The sequence below is a fragment of the Heliangelus exortis genome, chromosome 5 (genome assembly GCF_036169615.1).
Source record: "Heliangelus exortis chromosome 5, bHelExo1.hap1, whole genome shotgun sequence".
Classification (NCBI taxonomy): domain Eukaryota; kingdom Metazoa; phylum Chordata; class Aves; order Apodiformes; family Trochilidae; genus Heliangelus; species Heliangelus exortis.
This window is the reverse complement of record NC_092426.1, coordinates 41,504,130-41,527,645: the sequence shown is the minus strand read 5'-3', so window position 1 is coordinate 41,527,645 and position 23,516 is coordinate 41,504,130. Positions and strand designations below refer to the sequence as shown.

The following is a 23,516-nucleotide window of genomic DNA, read 5'->3' as shown; positions in this document are numbered from 1 at the left end:
GCCTTTCCTCATAAGGGAGATGTTCCACTCCCTTAATCATCTCAGTAGCTCTGCGCTGGACTCTTTCAAGCACTTCCCTGTCCTTCTTGAACTGAGGGGCCCAGAACTGGACACAATACTCCAGGTGTGGCCTCACCAATGCAGAATAGAGGGGGAGGAGAACCTCTCTTGACCTACTAACCACCCCCTTTCTAATGCACCCCAGGATGCCATTGGCCTTCTTGGCTCTATGTGCATTTCACTTAATATTTACAATTCTGCTTCATCCAAAAGTCTGCCCTTCAGCAAAAGACTTTATCTCCACTTGAAAAAAAATCCCAGGGAGAGTCTCCTGCAGCTTCTCTTTAGAAGATAGAGTGGTTAGATTTCAGAAACAACAAACTGCTTTTTATCACACGTTAAAAATCGAGTTAACAACTTCTTTAAAAATTGAATGTTTTTCATTAAATATTACTGAACAATAGCTGATTGTGTCTCTCTGTCCTTCTTCAGATGCTTGGAGAGTACAACCACTCAGTCCTGTGTTATGACCATGCTCTACAGGCCAAACCAGGGTTTGAGCAAGCTGTGAAACGGAAGCACGCTGTCCTCTGCCAGCAAAAACTGGAACAAAAATTGGAAGCCCAGCATAGGTAACTAAAGAAGCATCCTAGTGGCAGTTCATACAATCTCACTTTTCTTGTTCCATTGCAGCAATCATTTATCTTTCAAACAGAATAATGGTTTTCCACGTTCTGTCTTTCTTTGAGCATGCAATAAAATTCCATGTCAGAATACTTTTAGGAAACCCAGAGCTGAAAGCGTGTAACGCTGTACAAAAAGCTGATGTTTTAAAAAGCATTCTACTGTTGAATTTTCAAGATCCCTTCAGCGAACATTAAATGAATTGAAGGAATATCAGAAGCAGCATGACCATTACCTCAGGCAGCAAGATGTTTTAGACAAGTACAAGCTCATCCAGGAGGAACAAATCTTGAGGAACATCATTCACGAGACACAGATGGCAAAAGAAGCTCAATTAGGTACAACTTTATTTAGAGTTCATGCTCATTATAGCAATAAAGAATTGTGCATATTCAGATTAGTGTCAGGCCATAACTTTTTTATATACTAAGGTGGCCCTAAGTGGCTGTTGTGTTTTGCTTATTAAAAGAAGGGATTGCAATGTGTTCTTGAACAGGGTTTTTTTTCAGGTCTTTCGAAGACAAAGTTTTCTCCATGCTGATTAAGTAAATAAATTGGGGGTGGAGGAGTGGACTGTATGCTGTCTTTATCTTCTCAAAAAACTCACTTAGTAGAACAAAATGTTTTGTTCTCTGCAGGAAACCATCAGATTTGTAGACTGGGCAACCAGCAGCACAGCTTGCACTGCCAGTGGGACCAGCCTGTTCGTTATCACCGGGGGGACATTTTTGAAAATGTGGAATATGTTCAGGTTGGTCTTTAAGTTGCATCCCATTTCCCTTATTACCAAAACAGTTCCATGGTTTTTGAGGCTTGAGAAAAAAAGGTATGTTTGAGGTTTGGTAATTACATTGAGAAGTCATTTAGTCTGTGGTTCTAGAGTGTGAAGTATTTACTAGTGACACAAGCTGAGATAAACAGTGGATTATAGAAAGCTAGAAGGTTTATATTATGTTTGTGTTACTTGGTAAAGAAACTCTTAGAATTATTTGAATTGAAATCTTGATTTTACTCCGAAGTCTTAGATTCCTATGAGTTTCTTCTTCTCCATTGACTCCTTTGTTTTTTCAGCCTGCCCAGAACAGCAGAGTATTTATTTCTAGGAGCTACAAGAATCCTCACTTGATAGATTACAGCTTTTTCTTACATAAATATGCTATGTTTCAGGCATGCTAGCAGGAGCATAGCATACCTAATTTTCTAATTTAGTTTCCTTCAAGGAGGACAAGACATTGTGCAGCTGATGTTTGTGAAGAGGCAAAGGTTTTCTGAGGAGAGTGTTTTTCAAATGTTTGTGTGGTATATGGAACAAGAATTATTCTGTAGTGGAAAAAATACACTAATATAACAGCTTAGAAGTGTGTTTAAAAATAATATTGTATTAGTCATTTATCTCTTACAGCCTTAAAATGGATAATAATTTCTTTTGTTTATTACACTGCCATATGACTCAGGCTATGCAATTTTTGCATGTTCCTTCCAATTCCATCTTTTTTCCTACCAGAAGGAGCATAAAACTGCCATAAGGAATTAAATGGAAGAGCCCAGCTCTGTGGTGTTGAATCTAGTGAGTGGTTTTAGAGCCCAAAAATAAGTGCTAGACTGGTTTTGTGAGTATTTTCTGTGTGTATGTCTTGAATAAGACAGGGCACCAGGGACCTGTGATCAGCAGCACTGAGAAGCTTTGGAAGCAGGGTGTACACCAACAGCAAAGCCAGCCAGTCAGCACCAGTCCTGTGTTAGAACTACCAGTAAAGTTGTGGCTTCATCTGTTTTGCAATGTGGAGTGCGTTCTGGAGTTCCCCTGTAGCTAGTTTAAGAAACAGGGATAATTATTTTTAATTATGCTATATTTTCTTCTTGGATGTTTTTCCTGTGATAGCAATTATAAATTCAGATTGCCAAGGTCATTTTGCAAGCCATGGGTGTTAGTAACTCTGACTTGAATTCTGGCAGCTATGAGTTATGCAGTTTAGATCTGTAAAGTTTGTGCTCTATTAAAAATGTTTACTTCATACCTTTTAACATTTTTGTGGTGATTTCCACTTGTGTTCTCATTGTTGCCTTATTCACAACCTAAATATTACTTTTCCACGGTGTGAGTGGATCAAGAGACTTAAATTCCCTTTTTTTTTTTTTTTGTTTCTCTGTTGGTTGTAGTTTGGTGAAGACTCCTCAACTTCTAGGATGACCTCTGTGAATCTGGATCTTCATGGAAACCAAAGTGACCCCAGCCAGTCCTTGCTGAGCTCCCCTGTGGCTCGTTCTGTTGTTTCAGTGTGGAGTGTAGAGTCCCAGAGAGTGAGTGAAGAGGATAAGAGGAGCTATGAAAAAGAGTCAAGCTGGTCCTTTTTGTCTGAAATTTCTTAGTGTTTGGGCTACAGTTCTGATGTGTACTGAAGAATGTAATGTTCTGAATTTCTTCAAATGAAATTTTTTCATTTGAAACTCTGTTACAGCACAGAGGTGGTTTGTTCTTAGCTACCTCTCCAAACATCTGCAAAGAAAGTAGTACAGCTGAATAAAGATGGAAAACTGAGCTGCTCTTATACCAGAAAAAATGGGAAAATAATAGTTTTCAAGTTTTATGTTCTTTTTTTTTTCCCCCTCCAGGCTATTCCATACGTTCTTATCATATTGTTAATTGGAATATTTAAAATGTTAGAAAATGATAAGCAGTAATTCCTTTCCCTCTTAGGACAAGCAGGATCTTCTTTGGCCTCGGCGATCAGAGTGCATGAAATCTTTTCCCAAAATTCCTAATCCAGAAGATCTGCCAACTTATTTCCTGCCTCCAGAAAACAGAGGGTTCAGGCAAGTATTGATTTTTTGAAAATTCCATTTGTAAATTTTTGCCCAAAGGTCTTAATGAGCAGGGTTTTTTTTATTCTAGAGAGGATGGATGCAATCAGTAGTCAACAGCAGATGTGTTGGAACCTCTTTCTCTGGCTGTTCCACAGAAAGAGGGCATTTTCCTTTCTTTGCCATAACTGGAGCAGTCAGGTCCAATTTCATGGTGATTCTTCCCCAGCTATGAGTACAAAGTAAATACATGATATATCTAGAGTAATACTAAAAGACTGAGGATTTAAGCACAAGTCTGAATGTCTTCTAGAATATCTTAAAAGAAAAAAAAAAGATCTTAAGAGAGAGAATAAGATACCTATTCCAGAACTACAATTAATTGTTGTACATTGCATGCATCCTCCTACCTTTAGTTATGCTAACAAGAAATTGTGAAGACCAGCAAATACTAAAAAATTATTAGAAATGGAAAGCCCTAGCTCATTTGTTTTGGAACAAAAGTAGAGAAGCAGCTTAATTGTGGAATAATCAGTAATATTTGTTATTACACAGGATAAAATTAATGTGTCTGTGCTTCAGTAGCTACTTTACACAGAGCAATGCAATTGCATGGTGATAGTAAGAAAGCTTTTTCTCTTAGTTGGTAGAATTCTAGTACTGAGCATGTATTAAAGCAAAGGTTCCCATCCACACAAGTGAAAAAACTGTGTTCAACTTAAAATGTTCTTGCCAAATAATTTGGCTATTTCTTGATGTTTTTGGAATCCAGCAAGTTTTTAAAACTTCATTTTCTTTTTCATTTCTTACTTAGTCCTAAATTTCATTCAATCCTTATTAGCATGATATGGAAACCTGTATCTTGTCTTGACTACATGGTACATTATTTACAGATATTTTGTGCTTAAAAATGGCAAGTAAAGACCTTATTTATTAATGACTTCTCAAGGGGGGGGCTGGTTCTTGAACTCTTCTGGTTTGCAGCTGATGTCTGCTGGCAGGATAGACTTGTCCATTGATATGCAGTTGATTCTTAGGTTTATGTTCCAAGTGACCTGCAGCACATGCTGTTAATTTCTCTTGCTTCTCCTTCCTGCCAGAGTCCATCCAATCCTGAGTGTCCCAAGAGATCCTGCTGGGCATGGAGAGACCCAGGCACCAGATTGTTCTTCCATTACTGATGCTCGTAGCAATGAGTCCCTAAACACACTCCTCAAGGAACTGGACAGCAATCTAGATCTGAAATTCACAATGCCAGATGAGCAAGCAAGACAAGTAAGAGGCACTGTCTCATTGTTTCTCTTCTGTTTGCAAGTTCTCATCTTTATTGCCTTAAGAATCATGCTTGGAATGTGAAAGGTTTTAAAGTTTTGAAGTTCTTTTCTTTATTGCCTTAAGAATCTTGCTTGGAACATGAAAGGTTCTGATACTCTAAAGATCACTTGGTGTCACAAGCCAGTCAGTACTTCCAAAAAAGGGGAGCAAGTGCTTTCTAATGAGGCTGGAGAAAAGCAGAACTTGTCACTCAGCATAAGGCTCATTGTCTGACTTCTTTCAAACACTGACCAAAAGCACCCAGAGTAGGAAATTCTAACTTACTATTTAAAATTACTCCTTTATTTTAAAACTAACAAGTCATTTGACATGATTAATCTTTTGGGGGGTTCCAATATCTGCTGTATTTGACCAAGCTGATAGCTTTAGGCTGAGATAAGTCCTTCATATTGCTTTCTGGACATTGGGTGCTTTATTTGTTACATGTCCACATTATCTATTTAGAACAATTTTTGGTTTTCTTTTGACTTTGCTATAGAGACCTGAGGAAGGGAGGTCAATGTATATATATACTGTAAAATTTCTTCACTTGAAAAAAAAATTAACATCTTTCTTGCCCAGGTTTTGCATTCTCGTATCAACAAACAGACTGTTACACAGGCGAAGATAGGAGCATTTCTAGAGCATGCCATGAGAAAGGTATGTCCAAAATTGTAGCATGAGATTAAACTCAGAATTCTTACCTACAGCTTGTTTCTACACTTCTAAAGAAGTCAGAGATGTGCAAGGAAGAAGCTTTTTTGCTGCCTCTAACTGAGAAACTGACTTAGAAATCCATGTTTGTAAGTCATGCACAAACACACAGAGAAGTAACCCTTTCATTGAGCATAGTGTGGACCAAATTCACATTACTTGGTCCCTTTTGGATCAAGTAGTGACTTGTTCTTGTGACTGCAGCACATGGGGCAGCAATATATCAGCTAATCCTGGCAGGCATCTCCTTAACAGAGAGAAACAGCTTGGAACTATTCCTCTGTCTTTCACCCTTCCCTCCATTCCTGCCATTTGCTCTTCCTCCTCCTTCCCCCACCACTGCCCTGCTTTCCCCTCCAAGGAAGCCAACTCCCTGTCAATCTTCTGTCAGGATAATTAGCACTCTGGGACAAAGATCGTGGATCTGCAGAACACTCTGTGGAATGCCACCTCCATCATGCGTGGGACCTTGGAAAGTCACTGCAAGTCAAATGACAGGAAGCACTGAGACAGGGATTGACTCTTCTTGGTGTGTCAAGCTGATATTTCTCAAGTTAACTCTCTTGTACAAATTGTCAGTGTATGTATATATTGGTTTTAGTCTAAAATCAGTGCCATTTACTGTGTGCATCTGTCTTACCCAGAAGAAAAATGAACAGTAGGAGCTGATCCTGTTGCAGTGCTGTTCAGAAGAGTCCTGGACATGCCTGGTGTAGTCTTGCTGTTGCAGTGCATGGGTATTTTGTTTTTAACTGTATTATTCTGTTGCCTTCATGCTAAAAGCATGAACTTCTCAGTCCCACACTGATGTAAGAACATTGTTGTGCCTGTTGTAGTGATCAGCTCTGCAGATCAGGGGTGCCACAGCTGGTGCTGGGCAAGACAAAATGCTAATAATGTGCTGAGGATTTAGTCAGAGAAAGATCACTGAGTCCTGTGGATGAAGGACAATTCAGTGAGGAGTTTGACATGAATAACATGCAAGTAATGTTATGTATGTGTATTGCAAAACAGGGGTGAGAACTACTCTTAAATTACAGATTATGTAAGGTCCTCTGAACAAGGAGGTAGTGTATCCTATTGGATTTTGCAGCTCATTTGAACCCTAGGCAGAGCCTTCCTGTGTGAGGTTGTTTTTAAATTCTGGAAGAAGATAATTGTGCTGATTAACTTTTTCAACACAGGATAATTGCAGTGCTGGTTGTATTGCATTAGTACAGTACTGCAGAGAAGATCCTTATCTGTTTTGCTGCTTTAATCCCTGCCACACATTTCCTACTGGTGGAGGCATCTGGGGCTTCAGACATGGAGGTTGGATTGGACATTAATTTCAATAATTAATTTCAATATACTTTAAATAGGGTCCCACAGAGGGCTGGAAATATTAAAAGCTAGAATGTGTTTCTAAACCATTTTGAGCTACTCCATCTGGAAGTGGATGTTTGACATAGCTCTGTCCACCTGTCAGCATTTTAAGTTTTACTATTTTTCCTCTATTTATTCTTTCTGCTACAAGTGAAAGAGGAGGAAGGGACATTCAAGGTGTATTTGACACTTCCTTTATTCTTCCACCTGCCCTCTCTTGTTGCTTCCTATTTTATAGTCTTTAAACTGTATCTAATGTGTATCACTTGTCAACTTTTGTAAGATAGATAACTAAATCAAATGAAACCTTAAATGTACAGGACATCTTGATGTTGGATATTGGACACAGAAGCACATCTAACTACAAAAGCTGCCCAATCTTCAAGTTGTCATATTTCACATAGATCTGTATTGGTGTGATTTTTAGGAAATTGAAATGTCTCACAAGTGTTGGTTCCTATAGCAGGCTGACCATTAGCACTGGTGTGTTTTTAAGGGATTTTGTGGTCATGATATAAGGCATTCTTATGAACAGAGTGTGAGCTGCTACTAAATTCCAGTTCAGACTTCCAGTGGTGTCACTTTGGTTGGAGCAGATGGAATGATCTGCCAGCAACCACAGCAAGGTGGGTTTGTATCTAGTTGATAAGGTAGTGTGCAAGAGTGGGGTTAGTTGTTTCTTTCTTACCAGAGAGCAGGTAATTCTCTCTTCCTTGGACACTTCTTTGTGGGAGTTCTCATCCTTTTCCCTGACTCTCCTTTAGCCAGAAGACCCTCTGTGGCTTGTGCTCAATGAAGCTGGGTTGTACTGGCGTGCAGTTGGGAACAGCACCTTTGCCATCACCTGTTTGCAAAAAGCCTTCAATTTGGCTCCACATGAGTATCAGGACATCCCTCTGGTCAATCTTGCAAACCTCTTGATTCATTATGGTCTTCATTTGGATGCCAGCCAGCTCCTGCTGAAGGCTTTGGCCATCAATGCCTCGGAGGTAAGGGGATGGTTTTTGCTTTCACTCAGTGGTCAGTATCCTTTCCTTCATTATTTTCTAGGTGCACATTGCTGAGAATTATAACCATCCAATATAAAAAAAAATATATAAAATATAATATATGATGTTTATGGTGGCTTGGAAGTAAGTATTTAATGGTTGATTCCAGCTTGATTGTATTTGACAGCTGTTTTTCATCCAAGAAAGGTGGAATCCTCAGCACAAACAGCTTTTGCTCAGCACCAGTGTATCAACCTGCTAGTTCTCCATTCTAAGAATAAGTTGTCCCTATTTAAGAAGTTTTCTGGTTTTTTTTCCCAGACAAATTTGGGAGGGTGTGGGTTGTCAGGGTTTTTTTTGCTAGTTGTCTTCAGTTTTAAACAGCAAAGATATTTATGCTGGGGTATATGTCATTTTCTCTTTACAGCCCCTGACTTTTTTGAGCCTGGGAAATGCGTATCTGGCTCTGAACAACATCAGTGGAGCCCTGCAGGCTTTCAGACATGCTCTGGATTTGACAACAAAATGCTTGGAATGTGAAAGCAGCCTGAAGATGATTCGCTGTCTGCAGTTTTATCCCTTTCTGTACAACATCACCTCTTCTGCTTGCAGTGGTAAGCAACTCCTGAACCATGGACCACAAGTGAAATAGTCTGTTTGCCTTGGGTGTTGCACCTGAAATTCACGAGTGCTCTCCTGTTGGGTTTTTTCCAAGGATCTTTTGCTTTTGCTTTGCACTTTTCTTCCTGCTTGCCAAGGTTGAGGCTCTGCTTCTAATGAAAAAAATACAGTCCTTTAGGAAGTGCTTGAGAGGATGACTTCCTAAAAATATAGAGGGCTGGAAATGACTTTGAGTGTGTCAATAATATTTTAACAGGCTCATCAGCAGCTACTGCTGGTAAATGAGGAATGCTGGGTTCAGTGTTTATGCTGCTATTCCTAGGCTTCTCAATAGCTTCTTTGTACATCCCATCCCATAGCACAGACAGGTGGGTGTGTTTTCTTAAAAGAAGAGTTTTTGGTAAAGAGCAGATTAGCTTTAATTCATCTCCTTTCAGTGTGTTCAGTACTTTGGATGTCATTTTCTAGTGTTCAGACAATATCCTTTTGTTTATGTGGGGTCTGTGGTCACTGTACATAACCCTCAAAAAATCCATTAGAAGAATGACTTTGAACCCAGTCTGTCCCCCAGAAATATTTTAAAATATTTGAGATAGAAGGCTGTATTTATCCTTCTTTCTTGTCCTCTTTCATTTCAATGAATCCCACTAAGTACTTCCAGTATTTTGTCTGTACTTGCACATGGCTCATGAGCAATCTTGAAAAACATTTATGATTGTATTTTGTAATCCCTTCTCTCTCAAGTAGTTACTCAAGTATGTTTCCATCTAATCTTTCCTTTATTTTTAAATGAAAACATCACCCTAGGGAAATGTTTTTGATTTTCAATATCCCTCTAGACAACATTAAAAGTTAAGACTCTTAAACTTTACTAAGAGATTGGTGGTAGTCAAAACATGAAGCACAACTGGTTTGGAGTCTCACTGCCATTACTTGGCAGGATGGTGCTTTTGCAAAGAGCTTTGTGCTGCTCTTCTGGAATTAAGGACATTAGGAATGTATGTGTATGCCATCAAAATAGCTTTCAAGTATTTTTTTTTCACTTCCTTCAGTGAATGTGTACTTCAGTGATGTGTACAGCAGGAGCTGAAGGAGCTGCTTTGTGTGTGCTGGTAATGCCCTCTTGTGGTACAGATACTGTATTCCACATGAAATCAAGAGGAGTTTTATTTCATCTCTGTCCTCTTAAAATGACAAGGGATGGTGTTTCATCTTCTAAATGTATGGATTTGCCTTTGGCCCCAGCACTTCTGGTCTTACTAAATAAACTTAGACCTTTAAGCAAATGGACCTGAAGAAGAGAGTTGGCCTGAAGGGAGAATCTCTGCTTCTAATTCTTAATAATAAGCTTATGGATAGGTTAAATAACTTGCTAAAACTGACATCCCAGTTTAAGTTTGACAGCTGTAATCACTTCAAGTTCCCTACAGCAACTTCAGGTACACAAAACAAAAGCATCAGGTGCATTTTCTTTACAGTGGTATTTTAAATACTATCCCCTTAGAAGCTGTGACTGACTTGATACAAGGGGCTGCTGTGTTTTCTTTCCTTTTGCTATAACATGAGGTCCTTTTAAAGATTTTTATCATTACAGCCTTTTAGTTTCCTCCCTCTCAAGCTGCTGGATCTTGTTTCACCAAGGAATGCTCATCACTTCCAGGGGAGGGAAGAGGAGAAGTTTTTCTCTTGGGGCAAAGGGTGTTAACCTTTTAGCTCTGAATCTAATCTTGTTTTAGTTGAAGCAAAAGGCCAGAATCTGTATCAATTTGTTGGGATTCTGGCCTGAATGCTGCTGTATATTTAAAATTCAGCTTTTTCTTTGACTTGCTCATCATGCAAAGGCAGAATCCCTGAGTGCTACTGAGCCTTATTTAGGCTACACCAAATGTTAGCACTTATTTGTCTGATTATATTAATGAAAGGGATGGGATCTGTGACCATTCATTTCTGTGCATTTTTTAGTCTCTTTGCAATGATTTATGGAAGAGTTAATCTGTATAAGCAGAGTAGTCAACCCTGGCAGGGTTTTAAAGCAGGAAAATTCTATGAAGCCTGCAAACAGCTCATCAGAGCCCTCAGAAACACATCGTGGCAAACACTTGCAATGTCATTCAACAGTAGCATAGAGAGAGTGGGGTCTGTCTTACACAGCAGCAGTTCTAAAATCATTGTTCTGATCTGAACTTAAATACTCTGCACAGGTGCACACTCACACATCTTTTGTTCACCCTCCAAGTTCCACCAGGGCTCTGAAGATCAAGCTGAATCCTTCCGAGCATCCCTGGCAATGTCAGCCCATCTGAAAGATGTGTTGGTGCTGCACAAGTGGAATCTAGGTCACCATATTTGTGCTCTGCAGTGCTAAAGGAGTAAGAGGAGCTTAAATTGTAAACATCTTGCTGAAAGCAGGCAGGTGGGAGATGGAGAGGACAAGGACTGCTTTTTGTCCTGTTGGAGGCAGAGATCCCGAGGGGATGGGGGATGTCAGGAGATCTCAGACCTGCCTCTGACTGGGAGTTCCTGCAGAAATTTTCTCTGAAAAGTGCTCTGTAGGAATAATATGACCCAATTATTCTTTGAGGTTTGTGCTACCATTTCTGCACCACTAACTCAGCAAGGGGAGAAGCAGTTCTTACCATTCACCTTTGCAGCAATAATCGTGACGTTCCTAGAATTTTAGGAGTGTGATCTGGAAGGTTGTTGCAGGATTTTTGATGCTTTTTACTATTTGATTTGGTGCTTACTTATAAGTCAAATCTTTTCATTAAGTCTTGCTCTAGCATCTCTTAAGAGTGGCTGAAGAAAGCTGAAAGTGAAAGGCATCACCCTGATAGTGCCATGTCAAGCTCTGTTTGAAACCTGCCTGTCCCATCCAAGCTGCATGTATTTTTCTTCTCAAAACTGCAGGGATGTATATTTTGAGATTCTTAAATTTAAAACCCAAAAGAATGTGGTGCTGTGTTAAACATGGCACTTTTAGCTGCAGCAGTATCCATTAACTCATGCACATTGCTTCCAAGCTCCTATTTCCTGGGAAGCCATTATGCATCTTAAAGGTTTTTGTACCCAGCAAACAAATCTGTTGCTCTCTTGTCATTCACTTTTGCATTTATTAAACATGCTAATGGGGGAATTGGACCTGCAGCTTCTTTTCATCCTAACATTAGATGATTTTTTTACATCATGTACAGTCTTGCCCAGCTTACATACTTCCTCTGCTTATTTACAGTATAACAGTGTACCTAAAAACTTCTCATTGTCATCAGTCTCACTTTGCATCGTTCTATTAAGAAGGGTGTGGGTGCAATATTTAGTGTTCTGTATTCATTATGTCCATTTCCAGCTAGCAGAGGGGGGGAGAAGAAAGTCATGGCCTCATCTGCAGGAGTAGCTGAGGAAATGGGGGTAGCAGGGTGGAAGAGTATTTAGAATTGCAGGAGAGTTCAGTGAGAGTTTACTGATGCAAAACTATTACTATGTAAAGGAAAAGCAGTTCAGTATTAAACTAAATATAATATGGCATTTCCTTTTTTTTTTAAATCTGCCTTTATAGTGCAAATGTTTCCCTGTGATGCTTTATCTGGATCCTTCACTGCAGCATAACCACATGCTCCTGCAGCAGGAGCATCAGAGGTTGAGTGGAAGGGAAAACATTCTCTTTCCAGCTCAGTTTTTCAAAACCTGCCCCATTCAGCTGTCAGATGTGCTGACTTTTCTCTGCAATGGTTTTGGTATTTTTTAATGATAGGAATGTAGAGAAAATGGCTCCTGTCTGTGTCTTCATCCCTTTTTAGAAGGCTCCTTTTGCCACTGGCAGTTTGTTGCACATAGCTGCTCAAAATTCTTACTGAACCTGAAGTATCCACTGCCTGGAGCTTTACCTTCTTAAAAAGCTCCAACAACCGTGTATGTCCAGAAGAACAGTAATCCCCAGGTTTTATTTTCAAGATGTAGTTGCATCAGACTTCATGGTAAAGCTGTACAGACTTAGTTAGTTGGCTAAGGCATGTTTGGAAGGGAAAGAACACGGTCCCCACATCTGGGACACCTCTCCTTTATGGATTTTTTTTCTTCTTTTGAGGTTGGTTGCCTGGTTCATGTGAGTTTATGTTATGCTCTGACTGTCCTTCAAGCTTTAAATCTGTTATCTGTTCTGGCCACTAATGAGCAACTGGAACAATTCAGATTTTCCCAAGAGAAAGAGATTGTTGCTTCTTGAATGCAGCAGCTTGGGGGAGAAGGGACTTTCTTGCAAAACTTCTTTCTGCAAGCACTGTTACAGCTTTGTACTATTCTAGGACTGTGAGAAGAGTATTTTTCTGTTGAATCCTAGACTAGGGTGGTTGACAGTATTCTTGCCAAACTCAATATTCTGCAAGAATTCCTTACCTGGACTCAAGCAAAGGGTAATCCAGTTCTTGCTCATCACACCCTCAAAACCAGGATTGATTTATTATTATTTTTTCCTCTTATTTACTGCAACAACTCTGCTTGTCACACAAATGTGGCCACAAATGTGGCTTGTCAGACAAACTGCTCAGCATTTAAAAGCTATCCTAGAGGAATAAGAGGCATGACCTGACCAGTTCATGGGTTTTTTGTTATATGAGTGGGACAGTCTCATTGCTTTGGTCTTCAGTTAGGAGAAAGGTATCCATGCCAAGCAAATCTTTTAAGTTGTCATGGATCAAGTCTGACTATTAATCTGCCCTGGTTGAGCAGTGTGAAGAGATACACAGTTAAACATAAATACAGCCCATCAAACATAATTTTTTTAAATAAAAAGGATGAAGCCAGGTCTCTGAGGAATACTGTTTGAATTTCAACATATGGTGCAACCCTTAGACACAGTGGTAGTCAAAAGGCACAGAGCTAAGACCATTGCTTGGGCTTATAGTGTCAAACTATAAAATATTGGGGATAGTTAACTAAAAGGATCTAACAAAAGATTTGCATAAGAGGTTTAATGGAGGAAAGATTAGAAAAAGAACAAAACCAAAGCAGGCCACTGTTGCCTTTTTTTATTGTAGTGATCTTCAAGAGTTTCTAGGGTTTAATCAGAACCAGATTCCATAATTGTGTTGTGTGAACTAAATATTAGTTTGTCACTATTAATGGCATGTGTTGTACCACCATCTACTGCAGGTGACATGATTGGGAAGAAATTAGTAAGGAACTGTGTTTTTTTCTGGCAGTAAAAAATAATGTGACACATGGGAGAAGTCACTGGGGACAAGCATGTGCCTTCAGAACTGGGAGGTGGTGGTTTCTCCTGCTTACTTTCCCTCTTTCCCCAGAACAAACCAACAAAAAAAGCTGTTCTGGAGGCACAGGCTTAAATTTGCTCCTTACCCTCCCACTTGGTGTGTAGGGCCGGGGGCCCTGAAAGAGACATTTTTAAATCTCTTTTATGCAGGGGTAGGCTTGGAGAGTTTAAATTTAGCTGTTTAGATGTTTCTGTGATTTGGACCCTGTTCCCAGGCATCCTCGAGCAAGTTGCTGCTCCGAGACGTGCGTCAGAAAAAAACCAGGCTCCTATTTTAGTAGGTGGGGAGGAAGAAGGAGAGTAAAGGCTTTAGTTAGTCAATGCCTTTGATTTTCCCCTCCTTGTTTTTTACCATGGAAGAGGTATTGGGGAGGAGATTTGACATTTTCTGCTCTTTTATAAAGTAGCCTACTGAATTCTTCAAGACATTTTGCATGCTTTTCCCTTACTAAACTGCATTTTATTCTAATTAGGTTTGTCTCCCTCTTTAATTTTTTTTTTTCCATGTTTTATTTATCACTTCTTTATATTTCATAAGGAGAACGTGTGTGTCTGTTCTTCAGGGACTGGTCTGTTACACAATGGTGAAGTATTATTCTCACTTAATATGAATAAGAAATCTGGTTATGCTTTGCTGGCATTTTTATGTTTTGAAAGATTTCATCAGAACTGCTGTAATGAGACAAATAGATAATCTTTAAATCTATAGCTAAGCCAATTTAGAGGCATCTTGTGGCTACAAATCAGATATTAAAGCTCTTTCCTTACGAGTGAGAGCAATTATTTTACTATATAATCCTCTTAATTGAAAACCTGTTCTTGGAATAAATAATTAAAAAAAAACCCAAACTTTTGTATGCTTCATTTTGTGTGCTGAAGTCAAAATTTTGGCCCCCTAAATCATCACCCTGTAGTTTGCTGGGCATCCCAAAGCTTGTTATGTAGCACACTCTTCTGACTTCTTGGGCAAAAGCCTCTCATCACCTTTGAAGAAGGGCCTCTGACCACTCATTTAGGGGAAGAATTTAGAAAACAGGGAGGATTTTATGAAAATTAACTTCTAAAGTGCTTTCTGTTATTAGTTCTCTATACTTAGTTTTTCAGTTAAAGAGTGTATGTCCTCTCCTGCCCTTTGAAAAATTTTTGGGGTTTTTTTGTCCTGTAACTTCCAGTTTTGCAAAGGAGGGTTTATGTTCAAGGAACAACCTAAAACCAAGATGTGTTCTCTTCTGGGGTGGGGGAACACACTGAAACCTCTGAATTTTTCACCCTGCATTCCTTGTTCTCTGCCAATGTCCTTATTGATACCTAACTTGAAATACTTGACCAGAGAGGTTAATCACAGTCTACCCATTATTCCAAAATAATGTCTGTGATGATATGTGGATAGTAGATTGATTTATTTATTTATTTATTTTAGAGATTTATGCCATACATTACAACTCTAAAATTCCTGGAGGTGTTACCTTTAGCCTTTCCATGTCTTGTTGGGATTAGCAGTGATAACTGAGGGTTCAGAGAGGGCAAGGCTGACCACTGGATGATGGCATCTTTGGCTTTTAAAATTTGCAGCAAAGCTTCAAGCAATTTTATGCTTCTGCAGATACAACTTGCCTGGCTGCTTTGTGTCTTTCCTGAGCCCTGTAGTGCACAGGGAAGATGCAGCAGGTCTTGGGTATCTCTTCCTTTAAATACAGCCCCATCAACCATTCACAGGTCAGTATTGCAAAGAGAGAGAATTATAGTTAAGAACTTGAACTTTTCTTCTCCCTTTTTCTTCTCTGCTCTGTTTATCACGTTGGTTATTTTTCACTAAAACCAGAGAATTGTTCAATTATGTTTATTTTTATGCTTGTGTGTGTGGAAAGCACCAAATTTAGTGTCACTTCTGGAGCTGAGTGCTTGCAGTTCAGGTATGGCTCCTGACCTTTCTGTTAGGTTTTTGATGACAATCCTGTTCTGTCATAAGTGATTTATAATTTCTGCTTTCAAAGCTCAATCATGGGATTCATTTTGAAGTGTAAATACATGCTTTTTCAGAAAAAAAAATGAGGGATGCATGAGTTTTATGATGCATGAGTTTTACAGCAAAATCTCAACAGAAACATGTTAATTTATAATTAAGGTGAGCAGAGCAGCAATAGCTGCTAAAGATAGCTGCTCTTCTGTTCCTGCTCATCCTCTGGCATCTAAAACTCATCTCAATATAACTGGCCTGGATTTCCTTTCCCTTCTCAAATGTTTTGCAGTCAAAATATCTGTTGGTGAGTGAGTGCAGTAACATGGTTGCTGTTAATGGCTCCCAGGTTCTTTAGGAAGTTCACCTTGAAACCTCAGGGTAATTTGGGTATGCAGGGTGTTAATCACTGCTGTTAACATCGCTGTGAAAGTCAAAGCTGGTGTTTTATGTGTGGTCTGAAGGATGGGCTGGAGCAGCACTTTGCTAGAACATTGCTTTGGCTCTGTTAATGTCACTGCAGTGGAGTCACTATGGTGCAGAAATAAGTTTTCAAGTGCTAGTTTGGTCCAGGTTTTGGTGATCCTGGTAGTTTGAGATGTACGAAAGGGCTCTGATGGGTGAGTTTGTTCATTCCAGATTATTTTTGTCAGCACTGGTAAATGATATTGTGTGTGAGATGGTGCACTGAACAAGACTTGTTCTGTAAAAGGGATGGGGGATGCTGCTTCTCAGGTTCATTTCTGTGGAAATATTTGATCCTAATTCTAAATACACAGCATCACCCAAGCAGTGAGCACCTCTGAAATTTTCACATGATCTAGGAGCAGCAGTAGTTGTGTATTTACATGTGTAAAGATGTGTAAAGTGTTACCCCTTCTGCCTCACCTGTGTGAGCAGTGACAGGCACAAGTCCAAGGAAGGCTGCTTATTGATGGCACTGCTCAGGAAATGTCTGTAGATGAGATTTTTTATCTGTGTGCAGGTATTAAAACCTGTTTCCATTAAGCTTTGTGATAATTCCTGATATTAAAAAAAAAAAAAAAAAAAAAAAAAGAGACTTAACTTTACTGACTTAATGAACCCCCTGTCATGGGGTTTGGAACCAGGGGATCTTTAAGGTCCCTTCCAACCCAAACCGTTCTCTGATTCTGTGAATTTCACTGTGGGCAATACTGGTTTTGCATCAAAAACCAAGTGTGGAGTTAATAACTCCTGTTAGCAGTTTGGTTTCAGTCTGTTCTGCCCCCTGACAGCTCTGTCATTAGGCTGACTTATATCTGTGTTAAGTAGAGTTTTCTCTTCACCCTGTTGAACCATAAAGGGGCACATCATTGGTGTGAGACTTATTTCCAGATAACTTGCCTTTGGCATCACCTAATGCAAGTCAGTGGCTGTAGCAATAATCACTTGACTCTTGTGATCATTCAAGAGAGAATCCAGCTCTGCTTATTCCAAGTGGTGGGGAAAAAATCAGAACCTGAAGTTGAAATTACTTGACTTTTAGTTTTGAAGCATTTTAAGAATTTAGGGGCCAATTATTTGCTTAAATCTAACATGTTGGAACATGGATGGTGGACTTAACATCAAATTTCCCAAGCTCTGCATTGACAGGCAAAGAATAAAAACTCAGTAAAAACTCTGTGCTTGGACACTTGGAGGTAATTTTGCTTTTTTCATCCCAGTCCTGTGCTGACACAAAGTTATCTGGAATTAGTGAAGGAATTAGTGCAGATATTTAGGGAGGTCTCATTCTCTCTGCCAGATGTGCCACAAGACACAGACAGCAGCAGTGGCTGTTAATTTAGATTTTCAAAACAATCTAAATTGTGAATGGCAATGTTTGATTACTTTCCATTATTTACTTTGTATCACCTCTATAATAAGCATTTTTGTTTCACTAATGAAGCACACAGTAAGCAGGTCTTATACTACACAAGGTGGGACAAATTCCTATCCACTTTCCTCTAAACTTTCTTAGCTCTCCAGGAAAACTGGAAGCAACTGCTCTCAGAAAAGAAATTTGCAAGGAAATGATCCTTCTTTACTAAATTTTCATGATGAAATAATGTGAATTATCAAGTGCTGTGAAGTAGTTTTATACTTCAGAATTTTGTAGCTGGAATACCACTCTCTCAGGACTTCACACCTAACTTAGACAACCAGAATATATGTGAAATATTAATAAATAACCCATAGCTGAGATGTGAGCATGGCCTTTCCCATGGCTGAGGTGCCACAATATTGCTGATGTTTCCAGCCAGGGAATGTGCCTGGGTTTTGGGGCTGTGCTGGTCTGGTACTGGGACCTGCTGGTCTCCCCATCTGCCTGAGCCAGGCTGTGAAGTTCTCCCTGCAGTGTTTCAGTACCCCCAGCTCCATGGTACACTCACAGATCTTAAACTTCTGCTGTGTTTTTTTTTCAACCAGCATTTTTGCCTCTCCTGGGACGTCAGAAAACTGAAAAAGCAGCAATTTGAAAAAAAAATGAGGCCACTCAGGTTTCTATATATAGCAGCTCTTGGATCCTGAGCAAGCCAGTGCTCTCATCTGGGCTGCTTTTAGCTGTCAGTGTTTGTAAACTAATATTAACAGAGTTAGCTTTAAGTAGAATTTTAAGTGCTGTCAGGGGGGTTTTTGGGTTGTTTTTTTTTTTTCTTCTGCTTGCTATTTTCAGCTTTTTTCTCTCTTTGGCATTTTTCTCCCAATTAAATGAGGTTTTGGTGTTTCAGCCTCTTTGCTTTTTTTTTCTTTATGCTAATGATGAGTTGACCTTCAGCAAAGGGGATTGTGGTCATCACAGTCCTGGAAGCACCTGAGTTGCATCAAAATCAGTTGGGTTGATGTCAGGCAGGGGGACAAGTTCCAGCTTTGGGGTTCTGGCCATGCTATTTCTCACAGATTAAACATGAGGGTCTCCAAATATTGATTTTATTTTTTTTAATTTTTTTTTTCAATGAAACAAGTTAATTATTTTTTTTTACAGCATTGGGGGTGGAGAAGAAAAGATTCACTGCCTGATGGGGAGGAGAGGCAGATTATAACTGTATGGCAGATGTTAGAGGAGTTTGTGAAGTTAGTTGCTTCTGGTTTTTTAGGTTTTTCTTAACAAATTGCTTCTGGCCAGGGAGGTGCTGGGGGCATCATCCCTGGCAGTGTTCAAAGGATGGGTATTTGAGGTGCTACAGGGGATGGTTTCGTGGTTAGGGGTTGTAGGGCAGACACTTGGGCTTGGTTCTATGTTTCTATTCTATCTTTTATATATTTACTCAAACACAGTTTGACTTCTTTTATATACAGCAGAAAGAGTTTTCACAGAAGATTTTTTTTTGTCTGCTTGTACTGTCTCTACATTTGGGCTTTCCCACTGTAATTCCTAGATCTTTGGATTTGGTGGACTCTGTGAGCAGCATCCAGTAATTTTCTACATGCTGTGCAGGCTTCCCCCAAGAGATGCCTGATTTTTCTTTCATTAGTAGCTCACAGTGTATACCTAATGACATCCTCTCCTGTAACTGTTTTGGGTGATCCATCTTGTCAAGAGGAAAGTCAGCTTTTTAGTCACTGAATACTTCTCTATCTTGTAGAATTACTCTGTTGAATCATATGTAGAAAGCCAGAAGAATGTAGGTTCCACAGTATAGCTTCTGCACTTGTTTTTAGGAGGAATATTCTTGCATTGTGTACCAGTAAACTCTTTTTCAGGCCACTGTCATGAGAAGGATCCAGATGGCAGCCATGACAAGGAGAAATACTTTGATGCCCACCACGAGTCAGTTACAGAGGTGGCAGAAGGACACTCCAAGGGAGGTACAGCAGATCCAGAAGTCCTCCCTCAGAGTTCAGCAAGGGATTCCTCCTTTTTGAGACTGGAAAGTAAGTCAGCTTTACAACACCAATATTGGCAAAATGCTTTTTTTCCTCTCTTTTTCAGAAGTGTTGTCTCCCCTCCTCCAAGAAGCTACATTTTCCCCACCTCTGTAAAGGGCAGAGTAAGCCTTGAAAACCATTTTCATTCTGTTCACTCTTCTCCAAGTTTAATGTCAAAATGCATTAATCAAAAAATGAGATCAAGGTTTAGATGCTTCCCCAGCTAAAAGGTGTAGTTTCTTGCAAGACTCTATAAACACGTTGGTTGTACCTCAGTGAATTCTGCATCAGCTGTGTCAGAGAAAAGGGAAGAAAAACAGTGTCTCTGGACAAGGTACAGAGTGCTTGATTTGGTGTTTCATGCAAATCTGTAGAGAAAAGACACCACCTTACTCCCTCAAACAGGCAGAATTCTCTTTTGGGGAGAAAACTGTGTCCAGTGGCTTCAGAGGTGTGGATTTTTTGAACCAGCAGTTGACACTTTTTCCCAGTGGAAAAACCTTCCTTCTTCAGTCCCCCTCCCCATTTCCTCTGTGCAGTCAGTGAGAGTTGGTTTGTACAAGTGGGAAGGATAGAAAAAAGATCCTTTTTTTCTTCCAATTTGTGGAAGGTGGAAGAAGAGAATGTTTGAAGCTTTGATGGGGTTTGTTCCCTCTTAGACGCGGTGGCGGCGGAAAGCAACGGCTCCGAAAGAGTGGAGGGGGTGGAAGAGGATCAGATGTCTGAGGAGATGCTGGCTTTGGTGGATGAGTTTGAAAACTCTTGGCCTCAGGAAGCTTTTGAAGGGGCACTGGAGGTAAAGGGGCGTCGGATGGACCTGCAGGGAATCCGGGTCCTGAAGAAGGGCTCCCAGGATGGACTGGCCACCTCCTGTTTTGGGGACTGCGCTGATGACGACGATGAAGCTGAGTGGGTAAGTCTGGAACAGTTTAATTCAGTCATTAATTTACTGTTGGGGAGGAGGGAAAGATGAGGACAGTTCAGGGCATTGAACACTGGAATATATTTGTAGGAACTTGACTGGGGGGCTAAAAGGTGCTTCATGCCTTGTGTGAAATGGACACAGTCTCAATCCATCTTCTGAAGGCCTCCCCATCCCTAAAAATGACATCAGTGAGTCTGGAGAAAAGGAGGCTGAGGGGAGACCTTAGCAGTCTCTACAACTATTTGAAAGGAGGTTGTAGTAATATGGGGGCCTGCCTTTTCCCCCATGTAACAAGTGGTTGGATGGGAGGAAGCAGCCTCAAGTTGTATCAGGGAGAATTAGATTGGATATCAGTAAAAAAATTTCCCTGTCCAGGGAAGTGGTGGAGTCACCATCTCTGGAGTTATTTAAGATGTGTAGATCTGGTGGTGCTTAGGGACATGGTCAGTGTTAGGTGTAGGGTTGGACTCAAGCTTAAAGGTCTTTTCCAACCTAAAACAATTTCATGATCATAAATCTTGCTTATGAGCAGCAAGAGCTTAGGTGCTGGATGATGCCAGGTGCCTTCAAGCATTTTGCTCACAGTTAAAAAGGAGAAGAGTTTCTAAGAAAAGTTCTGGTTAGCATGAAAAGAATGAAGTATCTGTTGTTATCATCTTACAAACAAAACAGGTGATGAAAGATACCTTTCAGTTCTCTAGCAGTTCAGTTGTTTCCTCCTGTTGGAGGTTGAAGTTCTGTAGGTTGGTTGTGTGGTGTGGGGGGTTGAGATGGGAAGGGAGGGAGAAAGATCTCACCTGTAACATCTTTGTAATTGAATCCTAGGGCTAGAACAAGCAGTGCATTCAAATTGATAATATTTGTGGTGTTTTCTTACTGCTAACCTTGGTTCTTTTGGTAGATCACTTTTCAGGTCAAACGTTTAAAGAAACCAAAAGCTGAAAACTTGGATCTCCAGGAGCCAGCTGGGAGAAATGGGGAAGAAGGGACTAATGGAGAAAACGAAAACTTTTACCAAGCTGCCCTGGAGATCAGTGGACCAAAGATACCTTCTCCTGGACCAATAGGTAACCTCCTGCTTCTAGAGAAAACAAGTCTCTTGCAGCCTTTGCATTACCCTGGCTTAGTTCTTTTGCAGCTTTGGTAATACACTGGTTTATCACCAGAAGCTTGCATCACTAGGTAGTGAAATACACCTTCTGGATCAGTCTGGGAGAAAATCAGAAAGCTCTTCCATCTGCACCTTCTTCTTGAAGTGCACCATAAGTTTATCTGCTGAATAGAAACTGCCTAGAAAATTCCTGGAACTTCAGAGGATGAGGTGGTAAGAGTGGAGAATGAGAGAGGTAAATTAGAGAAGTATTAAAAGAGAAGGGAGGTTTTCATTCTAACTTATTTTTTCATTCAGTTTTAATCAGCTGAGAGGCATCCCTTCAGGGAGAAATGCAGGATGAGAGCTGGAATTGATTACTGACTGAACATAAGACACACAACTCAAAACCAGAAGGCAGAAAACTTGGTCTGATAAGAATCAGATTTAAAACCAAAACATGACTGTTGGGCTATAATCCTTTTGGTGATATTACAAGAGAAAGCTGCCCTCTAGAAGACCCAAGCTACAAAAGAGTAGGGTTTAGCACCAAGAGAGGTGGGGATTTGAGGGACAGGAATTGGAGAGCAGTCGATGATGATGATGATGCAGGCTGCTTCTGCTGGTGTGTTCAGGTGGACAGAAATCATCACCAGGTGATTGCTTGGGATGAAGTTTGAACCTCTGGAACCTTAGGATGCCAAAGAGAACCAGAGTAATTCACCCCCAGGCTTCTTGCCTTACCATTATTTCAAAGGAGGTGAAGGCTTTATGTCTTAGGACTGATAGGGAAGCAAAGATGAGTGCTCCAAAACATTTTAATCCTTGACAATTTGATGACCTAGAAAGTGATTTCACATTTTCAAGGCTTTTACATTAAATCTCTATTCAGCTTATTTTTTAGCTACTGAAGAATGGTAGTTACTGAATTAAATATTTAAATAGGAAGGAGGGATTACATGAAAACAGGCTATCATGAGCACACACTTGTCTTTTCCTTGATGTGTCTTGAAATTTTGGGAAGCATTTTACTAGCCTTTGGATGGGAGTTATGATTTGCATCCAAATGGGCAGAATTTCAGGTAACTAGAAATAAACACTGAAATACTGCCTACATAGCTGGTGTGATAGCCTGGCACATTGTTAAACTTGGCATCCCTCTGTGCAGATTTACAGCTACAATAATTTTTCTTATGCTCCAAACAGTTTGGATGTTTCTGATGCAAGAGGAAAATGTTTCCTGACAGTTAACACAAACTGGATTCCTAGGACTTGTTTCAGTATCAAGCAAATAAATGTAAGGGAAATATTTCAGTGAGCTTTGGTTCAAAGGTGAAGACCTGGTTCTTGTTTCCCTGATCTGTTAATGTAAAGCAAGTTATGTCACTTTTCCCTGCCTTAGTTAATTTCTTTGCAAAATGGGAGGGCTGAAGTGTAATTGTTTAATAGTTTCAGAAATGTTGCTATCTTGAGTGTAAGAGTGCAGTAAAAATCACTGTCTGTCTTAAACAATATTCATTGAAAAGAAACAGCAGTGCTTTTCACCTGGGATTGTCAGAAAATGGAGCAATAAACCTTTTATTAGTTTTTATTGTAGCTGTAGAACACAGATGATGACTCATTTATGAACTTTTTTTAGGGACATTTAAGTAGAGACATTACCTGTAAACAAGAGTGGCACTTGTTCTTAATGTCTGGCTATTGAAAAAGTCTAATGAAGCAGGGTTTGAAACTCCACCTCCTAACCTCTCTTGCTTAGAATCCAGTTCTGTTCTCTTTGGATCCCACAGCTTCCATCCAGTCCATTCAGAAATGTTCTTCAAGAAATCTGGCTGGAAAACTGTGACTTTGATAACATTGGGAATGAATCCACTGGTAGAAAAAAATTTGTAAATAATTGCACTGAAATAGAATGTCTT

The 23,516-nt window shown here is 39.9% G+C and overlaps 1 protein-coding gene across 1 annotated transcript in view; it reads left to right on the top strand.

The window, feature by feature from the left end:
• The window catches only part of TTC17 (tetratricopeptide repeat domain 17), a 46,432-nt gene that overhangs the window by 15,700 nt on the left and 7,216 nt on the right, over window positions 1-23,516 (top strand). The window contains exons 8-19 of the mRNA XM_071744996.1: window positions 493-632; window positions 862-1,022; window positions 1,323-1,435; window positions 2,845-2,985; window positions 3,383-3,498; window positions 4,587-4,761; window positions 5,383-5,460; window positions 7,644-7,868; window positions 8,296-8,482; window positions 19,418-19,588; window positions 20,242-20,495; window positions 21,409-21,574. Of these exons, the coding sequence (XP_071601097.1) occupies window positions 493-632; window positions 862-1,022; window positions 1,323-1,435; window positions 2,845-2,985; window positions 3,383-3,498; window positions 4,587-4,761; window positions 5,383-5,460; window positions 7,644-7,868; window positions 8,296-8,482; window positions 19,418-19,588; window positions 20,242-20,495; window positions 21,409-21,574 (1,927 nt within the window). The remainder of the gene's footprint in view (window positions 1-492; window positions 633-861; window positions 1,023-1,322; window positions 1,436-2,844; window positions 2,986-3,382; window positions 3,499-4,586; window positions 4,762-5,382; window positions 5,461-7,643; window positions 7,869-8,295; window positions 8,483-19,417; window positions 19,589-20,241; window positions 20,496-21,408; window positions 21,575-23,516) is intronic.